A 15,365-nucleotide genomic window follows, 5' to 3' on the forward strand; every position below is an offset into this window, starting at 1 on the left:
ACAGGCAAAAGAGAAGGAGGAGGAGACACAGGGCCCAAAGGGAGTTAGGAGCAAGCCACAAGAGGAGGATAAGATGGAAGGTCAGTGCCCTATCTGGCTCTTCTGCAGAGCCCTCCAAGACCCCTGAGGGCTCCTCTTTCCTCCCACCATTAGCCAGGTCAACTGGGTGCACAGAGTGTCCCTCCACCTCCCCATTTCTAGAGCGTTACACTAGGTGCTCCTTCTCCTGCCAGGCTGTGGGGGGTACATTTCCATAGGCAGCCACTGCTATCAGAGCCTTGGAAGAAGGCAGCATGAGGGCCCTGGGTCTGGCTCTACCAGTGCACAAGCGAGAAGGATCCACCCATGTTCTAGATGGAAAAACTGAGATGTGACCTGGAAGAAGTCCATAAGGGAGAAAATGATATTAATATAGAAGATGGAGCTTTAAGGGCATATGGACTGGCATCTGGGCTGGGGGTTTGGAAACCTAGGTTCTATGCCCATCCCATTCCTGACCTTGTCCCTGAGCACTGCTGTTCCCATCAGCCTCTGCCCCTCTGGGGGTCCCAGGGCCAGGTCAAGATGGGTCTGTTGGCGTCACTGGGCACAGTATTCCTTTCCCAAAGCCCTCCTTCCTCCAGGCCTCCTGCTCTGTGTACCCCGTGTACCCTGCCCCCACCTAGCTTGGTCCCACTAGTGGGATTTATGGCTGCCATCTGCCCCAGAATAATAAATCAGGGCCAAGAGAGTGACAACCATCTCGTGTGGGGAGTGTATAAAACGAGAGGGGCTCAGGCAGCCACAAAGTTTCAGCAGATCCCAGAGAGAGCCCAGGACCAAGGGGAGGCATGAAGGAACACAGCAGGATGGCTCGCTGGGGACTCCTGCTGGTGCTCTGGGGCTCCTGCACCTTCGGTCTCCCCGCAGACTCTGGCACCTTCAGAAGGTAACTCAGAGAGCGGGTGGCGGGGCTGTGGGTGTTCCCACCTTCCCAATGCCTCCAGTTTTCAGATATGTGATGTCATCTGGTCCTCATGACCAGAGGGGCAGAGGGGTCTGGTCCCATTCAGAGAGGTCAGGTGACTTGTCCAAAGTCACACAGCCCATAGTTGAGTGGCACTAGTCAGAGCTCCCGGGCACAGTACAGGGAAGACCCTCAACAAGGTGGATTGACACAGTAGCTGCAACAAGGAACTCAAGCATAACAACGGTTGTGAGGATGGCTCAGGACCGGGCAATGTTTCGTTCTGTTGTGCATAGTGTTGCTATGAGTCGGAACCGACTTGACGGCACCTATAACAACAACAGTCAGAGCTCCCGGGCACAGTACCATGCTAGTCATTGTGGGGGACCTAGAGATGATCAGCTGTACCAGGGAAGAGCTTGGTGTAGTGGTTAAAAGGAAGGCTCCTAGAGTTGGATTGTCTTGGCTTAGGTTCTGCTCCACAAGTGGAACTAACTAGCTCTGGAACCATGGGCAACTCACTTAACCTCTTAAAGTGTCCCTTTACCCATTTTTAAAACGAGGGTAATAAGAGTACCTGCTTCAGAGGGTTGCTTTGAAGTTGTAATGAGACCTCATACCACCTGTAAAGCTGTTAGAACGGTGCCAGGCACACTGCAGGAACTCGTTGTTAGTACTACAGGGAGGATTAGCATGAAGGTTAAAAGCAAGGCTTAAGGCAGGCCAAAGGAGGAAGGGGAAAGACCTAATATCCATCAGTGCCCTGTGGAGACAAGCAATTCATTAGGGCTGGAGAAGGGGAGGAGGCAGGGTTGGGAGAAGGCCTCATAGAGAACAGAACGGATTTTCAGTCTGGGGAAGGCAGATGGGACCAGCAGACCTGAAGGTAAGAGAGTACTATTTAACAATAGTAATAGTTGCTAGAAGCCCTGGTGGTGCAGTGGTTAAGTGTTCAGCTGCTAACCAAAAGGTCAGCAGTTTGAATCCTCCAGCTGCCCCTACATGGCAGCTCTACTCTGTCCTACAGGGTTGTTATGAGACATAATTGACTCTGTGGCAATGGGCTTTTTGCATGGCTCATCTCAACATTCCCATTTTACAGATGAGACACTGAGGCTCAGGGTGGTTGAGCCTGGACACACACCCAGCCTTTTGCTTCCAAAGCCTCTTTCCCCTGCCCCAAGGCTCCCAGAGAGTAACTGCTGGGTTGCAGGCATGGGGAAAGGAGACAGGTGCTTCCCAGCAGTATGTCTAGGGCACCCTCCACTTTGCCTCCACCCCCAGGGTAAAGGTAAATCCGTTGCCCTGAGTCAGTGTGACCCCAAGTGTTATGTAGTAGAACTGCTCCATAGGATTTTCTTGCCTGTAATCTTTACGGAAGCAGATTGCCAGGCGTTTCTCCTCAGTGCCACTGGGTTGTTTCAAACTGCCAACCTTTAAGTTAGTAGAGCAGCGCGAACTATTTGCACCTCCCAGGGACCTAGGATAAAGGCTGTTGTTAGCTGCCATTGAGTCGGTTCCGGTTCTGACTCATGGTGACCCCATGTGTGCACAGTGGAGCTGCTCCATAGGGCTTTTCAAGGCTGTGACCTTTCTGAAGCAAATTGCCAAGCCTGTCTTCCGAGGTGCCTCTGGGTAGGTTCGAACTGTAGAGTCAATTCCAACTCATAGCAACCCTATAGGACAGAGTAGAACTGCTCCACAGTTTCCAAGGAGCAGCTGCTGGATTTGAACTGCCAACCTTTTGGCTAGCAGCCGAGCTCTTAACCACCGCACCACCAGGGCTCCCAGGTAAAGGTGGAAAGTAGAAAAAAAAAAAAAGAAACCTGTTGCCGTTGAGTCGATTCCAGCTCATAGTGGGAATTAAAACTATTCTCCCTTGTTCTCTTTCAAAACAGAAGAGTCAGAATGGAATTGGGCAAGGAGTGGCTAGGGTGTCAGGCTTTTGAAACACCTGCCAGAATTTTTACCACTTGCTATGTGAAGAGTTGAAACCCTAGCGGCGGCGTAGTGGTTAAGAGCTATCGCTGCTAAACAAAAGGTCGACAGTTTGAATCTACCAGGCACTCCTTGAAAACTCTATGGGGCAGTTCTACTCTGTCCTATAGGGTCATTCTGAGTTGGAATCAACTCGATGGCAACTGGTTTGGGTTTTTTTTTTTTCTATGTGCAGAGCACCATGCAAAGCACTTTGGGAGATCTGAACACATGACCTCCATTCTCAATGTGCTTTCATTGCCTTATACATAGAAAGTTTACATTTACTGAACAGTGGACAACTCATTTAATCCGCACAGCCACTGTGGAAAACAGTTTGATGGTTCCTCAAAAAGTCAAACATAGAATTTACCACCCAAAACTAAAAAGCCAAACCTGTTGCGGTCGAGTCGATTCCGACTCCTAGCGACCCTATAGGACAGAGTAGAACTGTCCCGTAGAGTTTCCAAGGAGTGCCTGGTGGATTCAAACTGCTGACCTTTTGGTTAGCAGCCGTAGCTCTTAACCTGTACGCCACCAGGGGTTCCCAGAACTACCACATGGGCCTCGTGATTCTGCTCCTAGATACACGCCCAAAAGAACTGAGAGCAGGATGCAAACAGATACTTGTACGCCAATACTCATTGCAGCATTAGTCACAATAGCCAAAAGGTGGAAACAACTCAAGTGTCGGTCACCAAATAAATGGATAAACAAAATATGTGTATACATACAAAACCAATCAGCCATAAAGACAAATGAAGTTCTCATACATGCGACGACACAGCTGAACCTTGAAAACTTTCCGCTGAGTTAAATCAGTCTGACACAAAAAGGATAAATGTCATATGATCCCATTTGTATGAAACACCCAGAACAGGCAAAGGCACGGGGACCAAAGTGCATTAGTGGTCAGCAGGGTGGTGGGGGGAGGGAAAGGAGACGTTATTGCTTAAAGGGCGCTGAGTTTCTGTCAAGGGTTATAAAAAATTTGAACAGGACAGTGCTGATGGGTGCACAGCATGGTGAACACAATTAATATCACCGAATTGTACACGTTGAAATGGTAAGTATTTTCTTGTATATATTTAACTACAATTAAAAAAAAAAAAAAGGCCCACGGAAGAAGGCTATTCGGAGTAAAGAGTGGGAAATGCACCCTCTTTGGGTAAACACCTTCTCTGACCCTCCATTTCCCCATCTGTAAAATGGGAATAATCAAACTACCCATCTCCTGGGATGATCGGGAATCAAATCAGATCGTAGTTGTGAAAACACTTTGTGAACAGTAAACTGTGATATAAACATGACAAGTCACTTCCATTTTAATACTAGGATGACAGGCATTGAGGTAGATTTCACGTTGTGGGCACAATAGCGGATAGTAAGCAGAACACATGGGCTGTGGGAAGGAAGGACAGTGGAAGAAAGGAGGATTTGCAGGGAAAGCCCATTGCAAAGTTCAGTTGGCTTCAATCCTGGGACCCCAACCCTACCCCCGGGGACATCTTCCTTCAGGCTTTTGCTAACAGCCTTCACGCCAGAGCCCAGGGGGCCCTATAAGGGAAATAGTGTCAGACACATTGCTTTGAATCTCTGCTCCATCATTTCTGAGTCACCTTTCTCCCTCTGAGCCTTCGTTTCCTCATCTATAAAGCGAGGACAACTACAACTAGTGTGCAGAGTTGTTACGAGGGTTACATGGGGGCGGGGGGGTACAGTGTTTTCCACTCACCCAGAAGCAGCTCAGTATGCTGTGAGTTTCCCAGGTCTCTTTAATTCTGGCCTCCAAAGATGAGGGATGGGAAGTTGTCTAGACAAGAAGGCCCATCTTTCCAAGGGCAAGGTGCACAGGCACTCAGGAGATGCTGACCTCCCTCCCCAGCCCAGTTCAACTGGTCCACTCCCCCCCCCCCCCCCCCCCCAGGTCCTGGCTCGTGTCTGCCCCCAGGTGTCCAGGAGCCCCAGCAGGCCGCTGCGGGAGTCTGCTGCCACCTACCGGCCGTATGCGGCACTGCGTCCTCCTGTCCAGCTTTGAGGGGGCACTCCCCAGCCTTCATCTCCCCAGAGGAGATGTCATTGCGAGTTTCCTCCTCTGTCTCCTCACCCGCTGGAATTCCTTGGAGGCAGTGATGATCTTTTCTATTTTTATATCCCCAATACCCAGCGCAGTGTAGTTAGTTGAGGGTTATGTAATACCAGCACAGGTGACCCATGGAGGCTTATAAATTCTGCTTCAACGTCCTTAGGGAACACAGTGATACTTAGGTGCCTGGGGTAAGGCTAGGGGTAGTGGTACTGGAAGCAGGGGTGGGCCCAAGGACGCTGCCATTATGGGAGAGACCTACTGCCGGATTGCCAGTTGCCGTCAAGCAGATTCCAATTCATAGCAACCCCACATGTCAGAGTAGACCTGTGTTCCATAGGGTTTTCAATGGCTGATTTTTTGGAAACAGATCACCAGGCCTTTCTTCTGGAGTGCCTCTGGGTGAACTTGAACCTCCAACCTTTCGGTTAACAGCTGAGCATGGTAATGGTTTGCACCACCCAGAGACTCCATGGGAGAGTACAGGCCTCTTCTGTTTTTGTTTCCTCCACCCTGGGCCAGGATCTTCCTCAAGAAAATGCCCTCAGTCCGGGAAAGCCTGAAGGAGCGAGGTGTGGATGTGGCCAAGCTCAGTACTGAGTGGAGCCAGTTCTCCAAGAGGGTCTCCCTTGGCAACGGCACCTCCCCCATGATTCTCACCAACTACCTGGACGTGAGTGCCTGGCTCAGCTCCTCTCTCCTTCCCTGCCTCCTTTGTCTTTTGACCTCAGACTTTCTTTTCCAGCAAGACACACTCTTTCCATGCTATCTTTGACTGAGGTGCTGAGGAACATGAAATTCCCATTTTACAACTAGAGAGCCTGAGGCACAGAGGGCAGAGGGAGCTCAGGGACCAGTTAGGGGCAGGGTTAGGTTTTGAACTCAGGAATCCAGGCTTTTGGCCTCAAACCCAGGTGTCACTATTGGATGGGGAGAGATGTGTGATCTTACATGGGGGTTTCTGTGACCTGGTTAGCCAGCTTGAGTTGCTGCTCCAGTGGTACCGTCCAGGTTTGGGGCACCTTCTTGCTTCATTTTCAGTGTTTTTATTTTGTCCTCTTGTTTTTTTTCTCACTTCTGGGAAGCCACAGCTCAGTGCTAAGCCTGCCACCCAGTCCCTGCTGGAAAATGGAAACCCAGAGAGGCTGTATGGCCTGCCTCATTTCACCCAGAAATCCAAGGCTGGAGCCAGGCAAGACCCCAAGACCCAAGGCTCTCCCACCATTCCAGCCGCCTCTTTTCTTTCACCCCTACAGACCCAGTACTATGGCGAGATTGGCATTGGCACCCCACCCCAGACCTTCAAAGTCATCTTTGACACGGGTTCTGCCAACCTCTGGGTGCCCTCCAGCAAGTGCAGCCCTCTGTACACAGCGTGTGGTAAGACACAGACTTTGCTCCTGCTCCCCAAGCCCTCTGACCCTGCCACATTTGGTTAGTCCTGCCTCATGTCTAGCTAAAATTCCTCCTGCTGCCATTTAAGCTGCTTCCTCTCTGCCTCTGCTCCCAGTGACCCTGGGAGGAGAAAAGAAGATGTCTCCCATTTTCCTGATATGGCCACTAAGGTAAAAAAGGAGGCTCCAGGAGCCCCCCACCCTTTCTCAGTCTCCCTGAGTCTGAGAGAGGACTGAATTCTCCAACACAGCCCAGGCCCTCGGGCTCCTCCCTCCCCATCCTTGGCTAACAATCGCTCATTGAGTGCTTACTCCATAAAAAAAAAAAAAAAAACAACCCAGTTCCCCATACCCAGAATCTTTTCTCCATTGCAGTGTTAACAGTTATTTAAAAATGTCCTGTTTGAGATGAAATGCTCAGCGATATGGGCATAACAGGGGCCCAAGAAGCACAGTCCTTGATTGCTGAAATACATTTTCCAAGCCCTCGCCCTCAGGGTCCCCCATCGCTGCACCTTAGCTAAGTCCTCAACCACACTGGTCATACCCACCACGCAGCCTGCCTCCCAGTCCCCCTGCCAGGGCTTATTTGGACAGACCAGAGCTTATGTCCCTTTGCCGGGGCTGCTTTGGACGGACCAGAGCCCATGTCCCTCTACCAGAGACTCACAACCGCTATGACTCCTCCGAATCCTCCACTTATGTGGAGAACAAAATGGAATTCACCATCAACTACGGATCAGGGAAGGTCAAAGGCTTTCTGAGCCAGGACGTGGTAACTGTAAGTAGGGCCATCCCAGGCCACCTGACTCCTGTCCTTCTGGTCTTTGGGGTGGGCTCTCCTGCCCCTCCAGGACTCATACTGGGGAGAAGGGGCACTCCAGCTCACCTCAGCCTGGGAGGGGAGGGACGCTGCTCTGTGCTTCTAGCCAGCACCGCAAAACAGCAGAGCCTGTGATGGAGCAAGCCTGAGCCACTGGCTCAAAGTTGGGTGATTTATGGGAGATTTTATATCTAACTTGCATGTAGGTCTGGTCCCAAGCCCTACAGCCTCCAGTCCAGTAACCTGTCTGCCTAAGGTCACCCAGCTCCAAGTGGGCTCTTACCCAGACCTTAGACTGACACCCAGGTCAGGAGTATACATTACAGTCACGGTTAGTTTTAGGGTCAGACATGGGTTTTAAGGTCATTGTGACGTTAGGATTTGGGATAAGGGCCAGGGCCTGGTTTTCTTTTCCATTTGGCCTGTGTCTGACCTCTTCTCTACTCTGGGATTTCTCCACCTCTGCGGTGTCAGTGTTAGAGGGAGGGGTCCACATGGAACTGAGAGGGCATGACTGTGTGAGTCTTTACCACCCTGCTTGCCCATGAAAACAGGTAAAAGGGAATAAGAAAGGCAGGCCTGGCTATGCTGAAGAATCCTTAGCCATAACGGGGAAGGGGGCTGAGGCCCACCGGGCAGGGGTATGGAAGTTCTTAGAATCTTTACTACGACAGCTTGGCAATACCACCTTCTCAGCCTCTGCCCCGTCCAGTCACTAGGCAACCCCAGCTCTCTCTGGGCCCAACAATATAGATGTGTATTGTGAGAAAAGACATGTATGTGGGGTTGATGAAATGATCTCGTTGGACTTGTCCCAACTGCTGTACTGCAGAGCATATGTGTCCCTGGCCAGGGGGTGGGCAGCAGGCTCGGTCTCCTGTGGTCCTTCTTCCCACAGATGGGCGGAATCACAGTGACACAGACGTTTGGAGAAGTCACAGAGCTGCCCGTGATACCCTTCATGCTGGCCAAGTTTGATGGGATCCTGGGCATGGGCTTCCCTGCACAGGCTGTCAGCGGGGTCACCCCTGTCTTTGACAACATCATCTCCCAGGGGGTGCTAAAGGAGGACGTCTTCTCTGTGTACTACAGCAGGTGGGACCTGGTATTCCAGGGGCAGAGGTGAAGGAGGGAGGGGGGCCAAATTGCTGGAGAGTAGAAGGAGAGTTTGGGCCAGGATTTTGATGTGTTCATGATTAGGTAGGATCTAAGCAATACCTAGAGCTGATCGATATTAAAAAAAGCAAAACAAAAAACTTGTTGCCGTGAGTCGATTCTGACTCATAGCAACCCTATAGTTCAAAGTAAAATTGCCCCATAGGGTTTCCAAGGAGCATCTGGTGGATTTGAACTGCTGACCTTCTGGTTAGCAGTGGAACTCTTAACCACTATGCCACCTGGGTTTCCATATTGATCAATATGATACCCATGGTTTACATTTAAATTAATTAAAGTAATATAAAACTAAGCACTCAGTTCCTCAGTCTCACTAGCGACATTTCAAGTATGCAGCAGTCACAGTACTAACAGCTACCATATTGGAGAGTGCAGACACAAAACATTTCCATCACTGAAGAAAGTTCTATTGGACAGCACTGATCTAGAACAACACAGAAAAAGGGTGATGGGGAGTGACGCACTACTGTGACCTGGGGACCCTCCCTGTGCTGGCCCATGGCTCCTCTCACACAGAAGTAGCCACCATCATTCATTTGTTCATTCCTTTTTTTTTGGCTCACTTATTGATTCAATAAATATTGGGCTCTATGGGCTGAGAGAGAAACCCTGGTGGTATAGTGGTTAAGTGCTACGGCTGCTAACCAAAGGGTCGGCAGTTCCAATCCACCAGGCGCTCCTTGGAAACTCTGTGGGGCAGTTCTACTCTGGCCCATAGGGTTGCTATGAGTCAGAATGGACTCGATGGCACTGGGTTTGGTTTTTTGGTTTTTATGGGCTGAGCACTGTGCCAGGCTTTGGGTGTACAGTAGAGAACACAGTGGACAAGACAGAATCCCTGCCCCTGTAGAGCTTGTCCTCTAAGAGGGAAGACACGACACATTACAATGCGATGCATGTTACAGGCATGCAGGGAGCACGGGGCTGACAACTGTAGAAGCTTTTTGATTCTAGGCTGAGCTTCTGCACAGTTCAGCAGGCCTTGGGATAACTGTTGTCAGCTCTTGAGCAGGGCTGTGATCTGCTCCAAGCTACTGGGCTTAGAAAGATAGTATTAGCTGGAGACGAGGATCACAAGGCTAAGGACCCAGGCCTGTGGCAGTGAGGGTGGAGGGGAGAGTCGGCGTCTAGAGAAACCTCAGATGTCAAGTGGAGAGGAGGTTTGGTGAGAGAAAGGAAGACCCTGTGAAAAGGGCACCCACTAGCAGCCCTGCAGTCTGAGAGAATCTTGGTAAGAGCCATTTTAGAGACATGGTGGGGACAAGGCCAGATGGCAAGCAGTTAAGGGGTAGGTGAGGTGTCAGGACATGGAGGCTGCAAATGTAGGCTGCCCTCAAGAAATTCAGCAGGGAAGAATTGGGAGGTGGGGTGTGGGGAGAGTTCCAGAAAGAAACAGGGGGAGGAAGGGTGGGTATTTTTAAATGCTAAGGGATGCCTGAGCACACTTATAGGTGGAGGAAGAAACCAATGGAAAGCGAGAGAATGAAAATGTGGATGAAGGAGATATTGAGGGCACAGGAGTCTGGAGGCCACAGGAGGGATGAGTGTCCAGCAAACAGGAAGAAGGCGGGCCTCCTTGAGGAGAGAGCCTGCCTCTTCCTTTACCCCAGGGAAGAGAAGGAAGGAACATCCAGAGAGATCCTGAGGTGTCAGAGAGGGGCAGGAGGGACTTGTGTTAGTACACGTACATATGCACGGAATTTGCAAACGTGCAATTACACTTGCTCAAAATACCACATGCAGACCTACACACGCATGCACACATGTGCGAGTGCACATGCATCCTATTAGGAGTGCTGGAAAACCACATCACACACACGTACACTCTGGAGACCAGGTCTAAGGTGGCCCCGAGCGGCGAGAGGCATCATGCAGTGTAGAGGAGACGAAGGCCAGGGGGGTCCGCTTTGGACAGGGCACTAGGAGCCCCGACTCTTCCACTCACCACCTCCTGGGTGACTTCAGGGAAGTGGCTTTGCCTCTTGCCGATCCACTGCCTGAAGGGTAAATGGGAGTGAACAATACCTACTCTGCCAAACAACAGACTGGTGAGGCTTACCTGAAACAAAGGCTTCCTTTCCGCTATCTCTTTTTCTCTACAGAAATTTCAAGTAAGGAGATGAGCCCTCCACCTGGCCCTGACCCTCCAGAACTCCCTGAGCACCTGACCCAAGTCACAGATATCACCCACCCAACGCTCACCTCAGCAAGCCCAGGCTCCAGCTGATGCTGAAGTTCCTGCCCCTCCCTGCTGCTCTCTTCATGCCCCCACCCACCCCTCGCCCCACGACCTTCTAAGGGTGCCTTCCTAAACACCTGGTCTACCACCTGCAACCCAAACCCAAGCAAGGGAGGGCCCATTTGCATCTTATTTGCATCCTACTCACTGTCCATGTGCCTCTTCCTTTTCTGTGACCCCTGGGGATGCTTTATTGGGTGCAGCTGTCCTGGAAAAGCCTCTGGTTGGGCTTGGGGAAGAGCAAGAAAGGTGGAGACGCAGTGTGTCCTGCATGCTTCATAATGACAACTTCTAAGCCTCACCGTCTGCTGCACCTTCTCTACACCCCAACCCTTGCCCAACTTTCCCTTGTTGCTTGGGTTGCTGGGTCTTGGAGGTTATGGTCTCAGAAGATAAGAGCTTCTGATCTTCCCTTTAGGAATTCTCACTTGCTGGGAGGTGAGATTGTGCTGGGAGGCAGCGACCCCCAGTATTACCAAGGGAACTTCCACTATGTGAGCCTCAGCAAGAACGGCCTCTGGCAGATCAAAATGAAGGGGTCAGGAAGCCTTGACCCTCCCCACCCTCCGCAAATGCTGCTGCTGCTTGGGCTTGGAAGGGGCGGGGGAGGGGCACTACCATCCTGCCCTCTCCCCAGATGCAGCTGCTTCTTAAGTCACTGCCAACATCTGCTCTCTGCCAGCTCTTCCCAGGCATGAGGGATGCCGAGACACAAGGCACAGAGGGGGAGGAGGCTAGCGAGAGGAAGTGGAGGGTCACTGAGTCACATGATGAGGGAGGGGGACAGCACCTTCGCTCCCCCTGTTCACTGCATCACCCTGACCACCGCCCCAACTCAGTGCATCACCCTGACCATCAGCATAGCCTCCTCACCTGCCCTTACACAGGAGGAATATACTGTCTGGTGGTGTCCCATCAGCCCTCTGTCTGTCTGTCTGTCTGTCTATCGGCTCCCCCAGGGTGTCTGTGAGGTCTGCCACTTTGTTCTGTGAGGAGGGCTGCGCAGCCATGGTGGACACTGGTGCATCCTTCATCACGGGACCCACCAGCTCCCTGAAGCTGCTCATGGATGCTCTGGGGGCCAAGGAGCTGATCACGAATGAAGTAAGCTGCCCACACAAAGCTCGGGGGTGCCACCTGGTCCAGGCCCCAAGGTCACCAGAGGCAGCATCAGGTTCCAGACGAGGCCATGTTGAGCCTTCCCCTCCTCACCCGTTTCACACCCTTCCCACATGTGGCTTGGTCCCCAGGGAGGGTGGGCACTGCCCCCACCCCTCTTCAGAGGGGCCAGGCCACAAGCATGGGGCTCCATGTCTGCCAAGGGGCCTCCCGCACTCAGAGGACTTCCTCCCTCTACCAGTATGTGGTGAACTGTAACCAGGTGCCGACACTGCCTGACATCTCTTTCCACCTCGGAGGCAGAGCCTACACGCTCACCAGTGCGGACTATGTATTACAGGTGAGGCTCGGGTCTGCTGCCTGGATCCAGGGCAGGAAGGTGGGCAGGGACCCTCAGAAAGGGACAAGTCTCATTGCACCCAATGCAAACCTGGCTGCACGCTATAGTCAGGGGAGCTTTTCAAAATCCCCATGCCCAGGCCACAGCTCATACCTGTTAAATCAGAACTTCTGGGGGTGGGACCTGGGGAGCAGTGTTTTCTGCAATAATTTATTTTTGTTGTTGTTGAAAATGTACACAGCAAAACCTACCAATTCAACAACTTCTGCGTGTACAATTCAGTGACATTGATTTCATTCTTCAAGTTGTACGACCATTCTCACCCTCCTTTTTTGAGTAATGCCTCCACCATTAACTTGAACCCACTGCCCTCTAAGTTTCTTCTTTAACCTTTCGAGTTGCTGCTGTCAATTTTGGGGTCAGTGTTTTTAAAATGTCCCTGGTGATTCCAGTGTGCAGCCAAGTTTGCTAATCACTGTGCTTTGTCCCTTGACCTCCATTTTCTCATCAAATGTTCCCAGGAATCCTATGCTCAGGATATTCTTGCCTCCTTTTTGTACTCATTAGGCTCATTGTTGTTAGCTGCTGTTGAGTTGGCCCCCAATTCGTGGCGACCCTATGCACAATGGGATCAGACCGTTGTGATCCATGGGGTTTTTCCTGACTAATATTTTCAGAAGCAAATCACCAGGCCTTTCTTCTTCAACAGGCTTAGAGAAGTTAGATCACTTGTCTAGGAGGAGAAGCCATGCTAGACTGTAAACTCTTGAAGGGAGTATTGTACCTGATGCGTTGTCTGCCCAAGGGTGCAACCATGATGGGTTTTGTGGTTGAAAAGTCAGGACGTGATGAAGGCTCAGTGTGAATGGGGGAGATGAGGGAGTATGTTGCTGAAGATGACTGCTGGGGTCAGACGAGGTGAAGGGAGGTGGTTGTGTGCTGGGCAGTGGGGAAACCCTCCTGCTTCCTGCCAGGACCTCGACAGTAATGACGATGACCTGTGCACACTGGCCATCCATGGCCTGGACGTCCCACCACCCACTGGGCCCCTCTGGGTCCTGGGTGCCAGCTTCATCCGCAAGTTCTACACGGAGTTTGATCGGCGTAACAATCGCATTGGCTTTGCCCTGGCCCTCTGAGGCCTTCTGCTGCCTGGGCAGGCCCTGTCCTCAGCCCCAGCCTGGAGCTAGCAAGCATTCTCTGGAAGCACCGTTTCGCTGGGCTTGAGCCCTCTCGCAGGGCACCGGGCATGGAGCTGCCCTTGGACACTTGCCCTGCCTCCAGCACTGACCCTTCCCTGCTTTGAGGACAAACAGAATAAAGGCTTCATATTTGCAACCATGTTGCATCTGGGTTCACTGGGGTTTGGAACGGAGGGGAGGGGCAGCCACGTGATCATGTGCAGACAGGAGTGAGACAGACTGACAAGCTGTACACATTGACCCACATGCTAGGCTCCTGTGTGCAGGGACAGTGCCATCGCCATTGTTCAAGGTCAGCAGGACTCACGGGGAGTTGTTTACACAGCCTCGGTGGGAAGTTTGCAGAGAGCCAGCCCCATGCCTCTCCAGCCCCTCAGGGGACCAAGCTAATGCCTCAGCAACATCCACCTGAAGCCTCTGAAGCTGTCCCTCTTCAAGGGATCTGCTCATCCCTTTTGACCAAACACTGAGCTGGGCCCAACCAGACCCAGGCAAACTTCACACCTCTAGAATTGCAGCCTCTTGGGACTGGGTGGGAGCTTGGGGCTCCTCAAGGGTAGGATTTTACCGGGCAGGAGCTGTCTACAGCGTCCCCATGCAGAGCCAAGAGCCTGGGCCTGGGCTGAGGATACTGGATTCAGCCTTGTTTCCATCGCTGATTCTCCATGTTCCCTTCCCCTGGCTGGGCTTCCTTTCCTCACTGCAAAAGGAAGGGCTTGAGTTGGTGCTGGTGTCCTTTTCCAGCTCTGATACTCTGGGGCTCCATGACCTTAAGTGGGCTGGCTGGTCTCCCATCACCTCCTACGCTGTCCAATTTGAGAGCCACCAGCCACATGTGGCTGTTTGCTTTTAAAGTCATTGAAGCTAAATAACATGTACTAGCCACATTTCAAGTGCTCTGTAGTCACATGTGGCTAGTGACCAACGCAGCACTCCCATCGTTGCAGAAGTCCTGTTGGCAGAGCTGGATTCTGGACAGCAATGCAGAGAGGACCCTGGTGGTTGAGAGGCTCCTGAACAGGCCAAAAGGGCAACTTGACCTACTCTGAAGGCACTTTGCTGGGTGGGGCCTTAACAGACTGGTCCCTTAGAAAGAAGTCTCCTTTCTCTGGAGCTGGTGACTACTGAGGTCCCTGAGGCAAAACAGAAGAGTGGGTGACTGAGGCCTTACTAGCCAAGAAGGTTGGTAGCTAACAGAGTCCTGCTCAGGAGGTGACAGAGAAAGACCAGAGCAGAGTCCAGCAAGCAGAAGGGGCTTTCCCTAAGCTGGCTGGCCTCTCTCCATGTCTCCTCCCCACAGCAACTCTCCCTTGGGACACGTTGTCCCTCCTAACACACACTCACGCTCTATCACACATACATCTACTCACACACACACATTGTTACACACGCACTCTCTCTCACACACACACAGCCATCACCTCATCCTGTTTTAGGCCCTCCCCAAAGACAAGCACAGGGTCTACCCCACCTCCATCCCCCTAAAAAGCCCATTGCCATCCAGTCGATTCTGACTCCGAGCAACCCTATAGGACAAAGTAGAACTGAACCATAGGGTTTCCAAGGCTGAAACCTTTATGGAAGCAGACTGCCACAACTTTCTCTGAGGAGCAGGTGGTGGGTTCAAACAGTCAACCTTTCAGTTAGCAGCCGAGCACTTAACCACTGCGCCACCAGGGCTCCACCCCCCTCAAAGCTCTGGACTCAGGGACACCTGCTTGCCTGCTGCCTGTCTCCAGACTCTCGGATGGGAAGGAGGTATTAAGGATTATTTAATGATGAAAACTCAGTCTAGCTCAAAATCTTGGCCTAACGTGTGTCCCGACACTGCCAACCCCAGAATGTTCAGTAGTCTGTCAGCAGGCAGCGTAGGATGCTGGGCTGGCACCCTGTTCCCCCCATACACATACACACACACACACACACACACACACACACACACACACACACACCCCACCAATATCCCCTGTCCATCAAGTATGCGTGTGTCGAGTGGGGCGGGGGCGTCGGGGGGTTCCCTGCAGGAAAGAGCCTTTGAGTCGCAGCAAAGGCTGCTTCTGCGG

The 15,365-nt window shown here is 51.8% G+C and overlaps 1 protein-coding gene across 1 annotated transcript; it reads left to right on the forward strand.

Annotated features, from left to right (window-relative positions):
* The first annotated feature begins 576 nt into the window (after positions 1-576).
* On the forward strand, positions 577-15,192 carry REN (renin). Its single transcript, XM_064273358.1, has 9 exons — positions 577-928; positions 5,532-5,682; positions 6,266-6,389; positions 7,066-7,184; positions 8,125-8,321; positions 11,039-11,179; positions 11,601-11,729; positions 11,983-12,100; positions 13,075-15,192. The coding sequence occupies exons 1-9, from the start codon at positions 831-833 to the stop codon at positions 13,237-13,239; spliced, it is 1,242 nt and encodes a 413-aa protein (XP_064129428.1). The 5' UTR covers positions 577-830; the 3' UTR covers positions 13,240-15,192.
* Positions 15,193-15,365: the final 173 nt, after the last annotated feature.

This window comes from Loxodonta africana, chromosome 20 (assembly GCF_030014295.1).
Source record: "Loxodonta africana isolate mLoxAfr1 chromosome 20, mLoxAfr1.hap2, whole genome shotgun sequence".
Classification (NCBI taxonomy): Eukaryota; Metazoa; Chordata; class Mammalia; order Proboscidea; family Elephantidae; genus Loxodonta; species Loxodonta africana.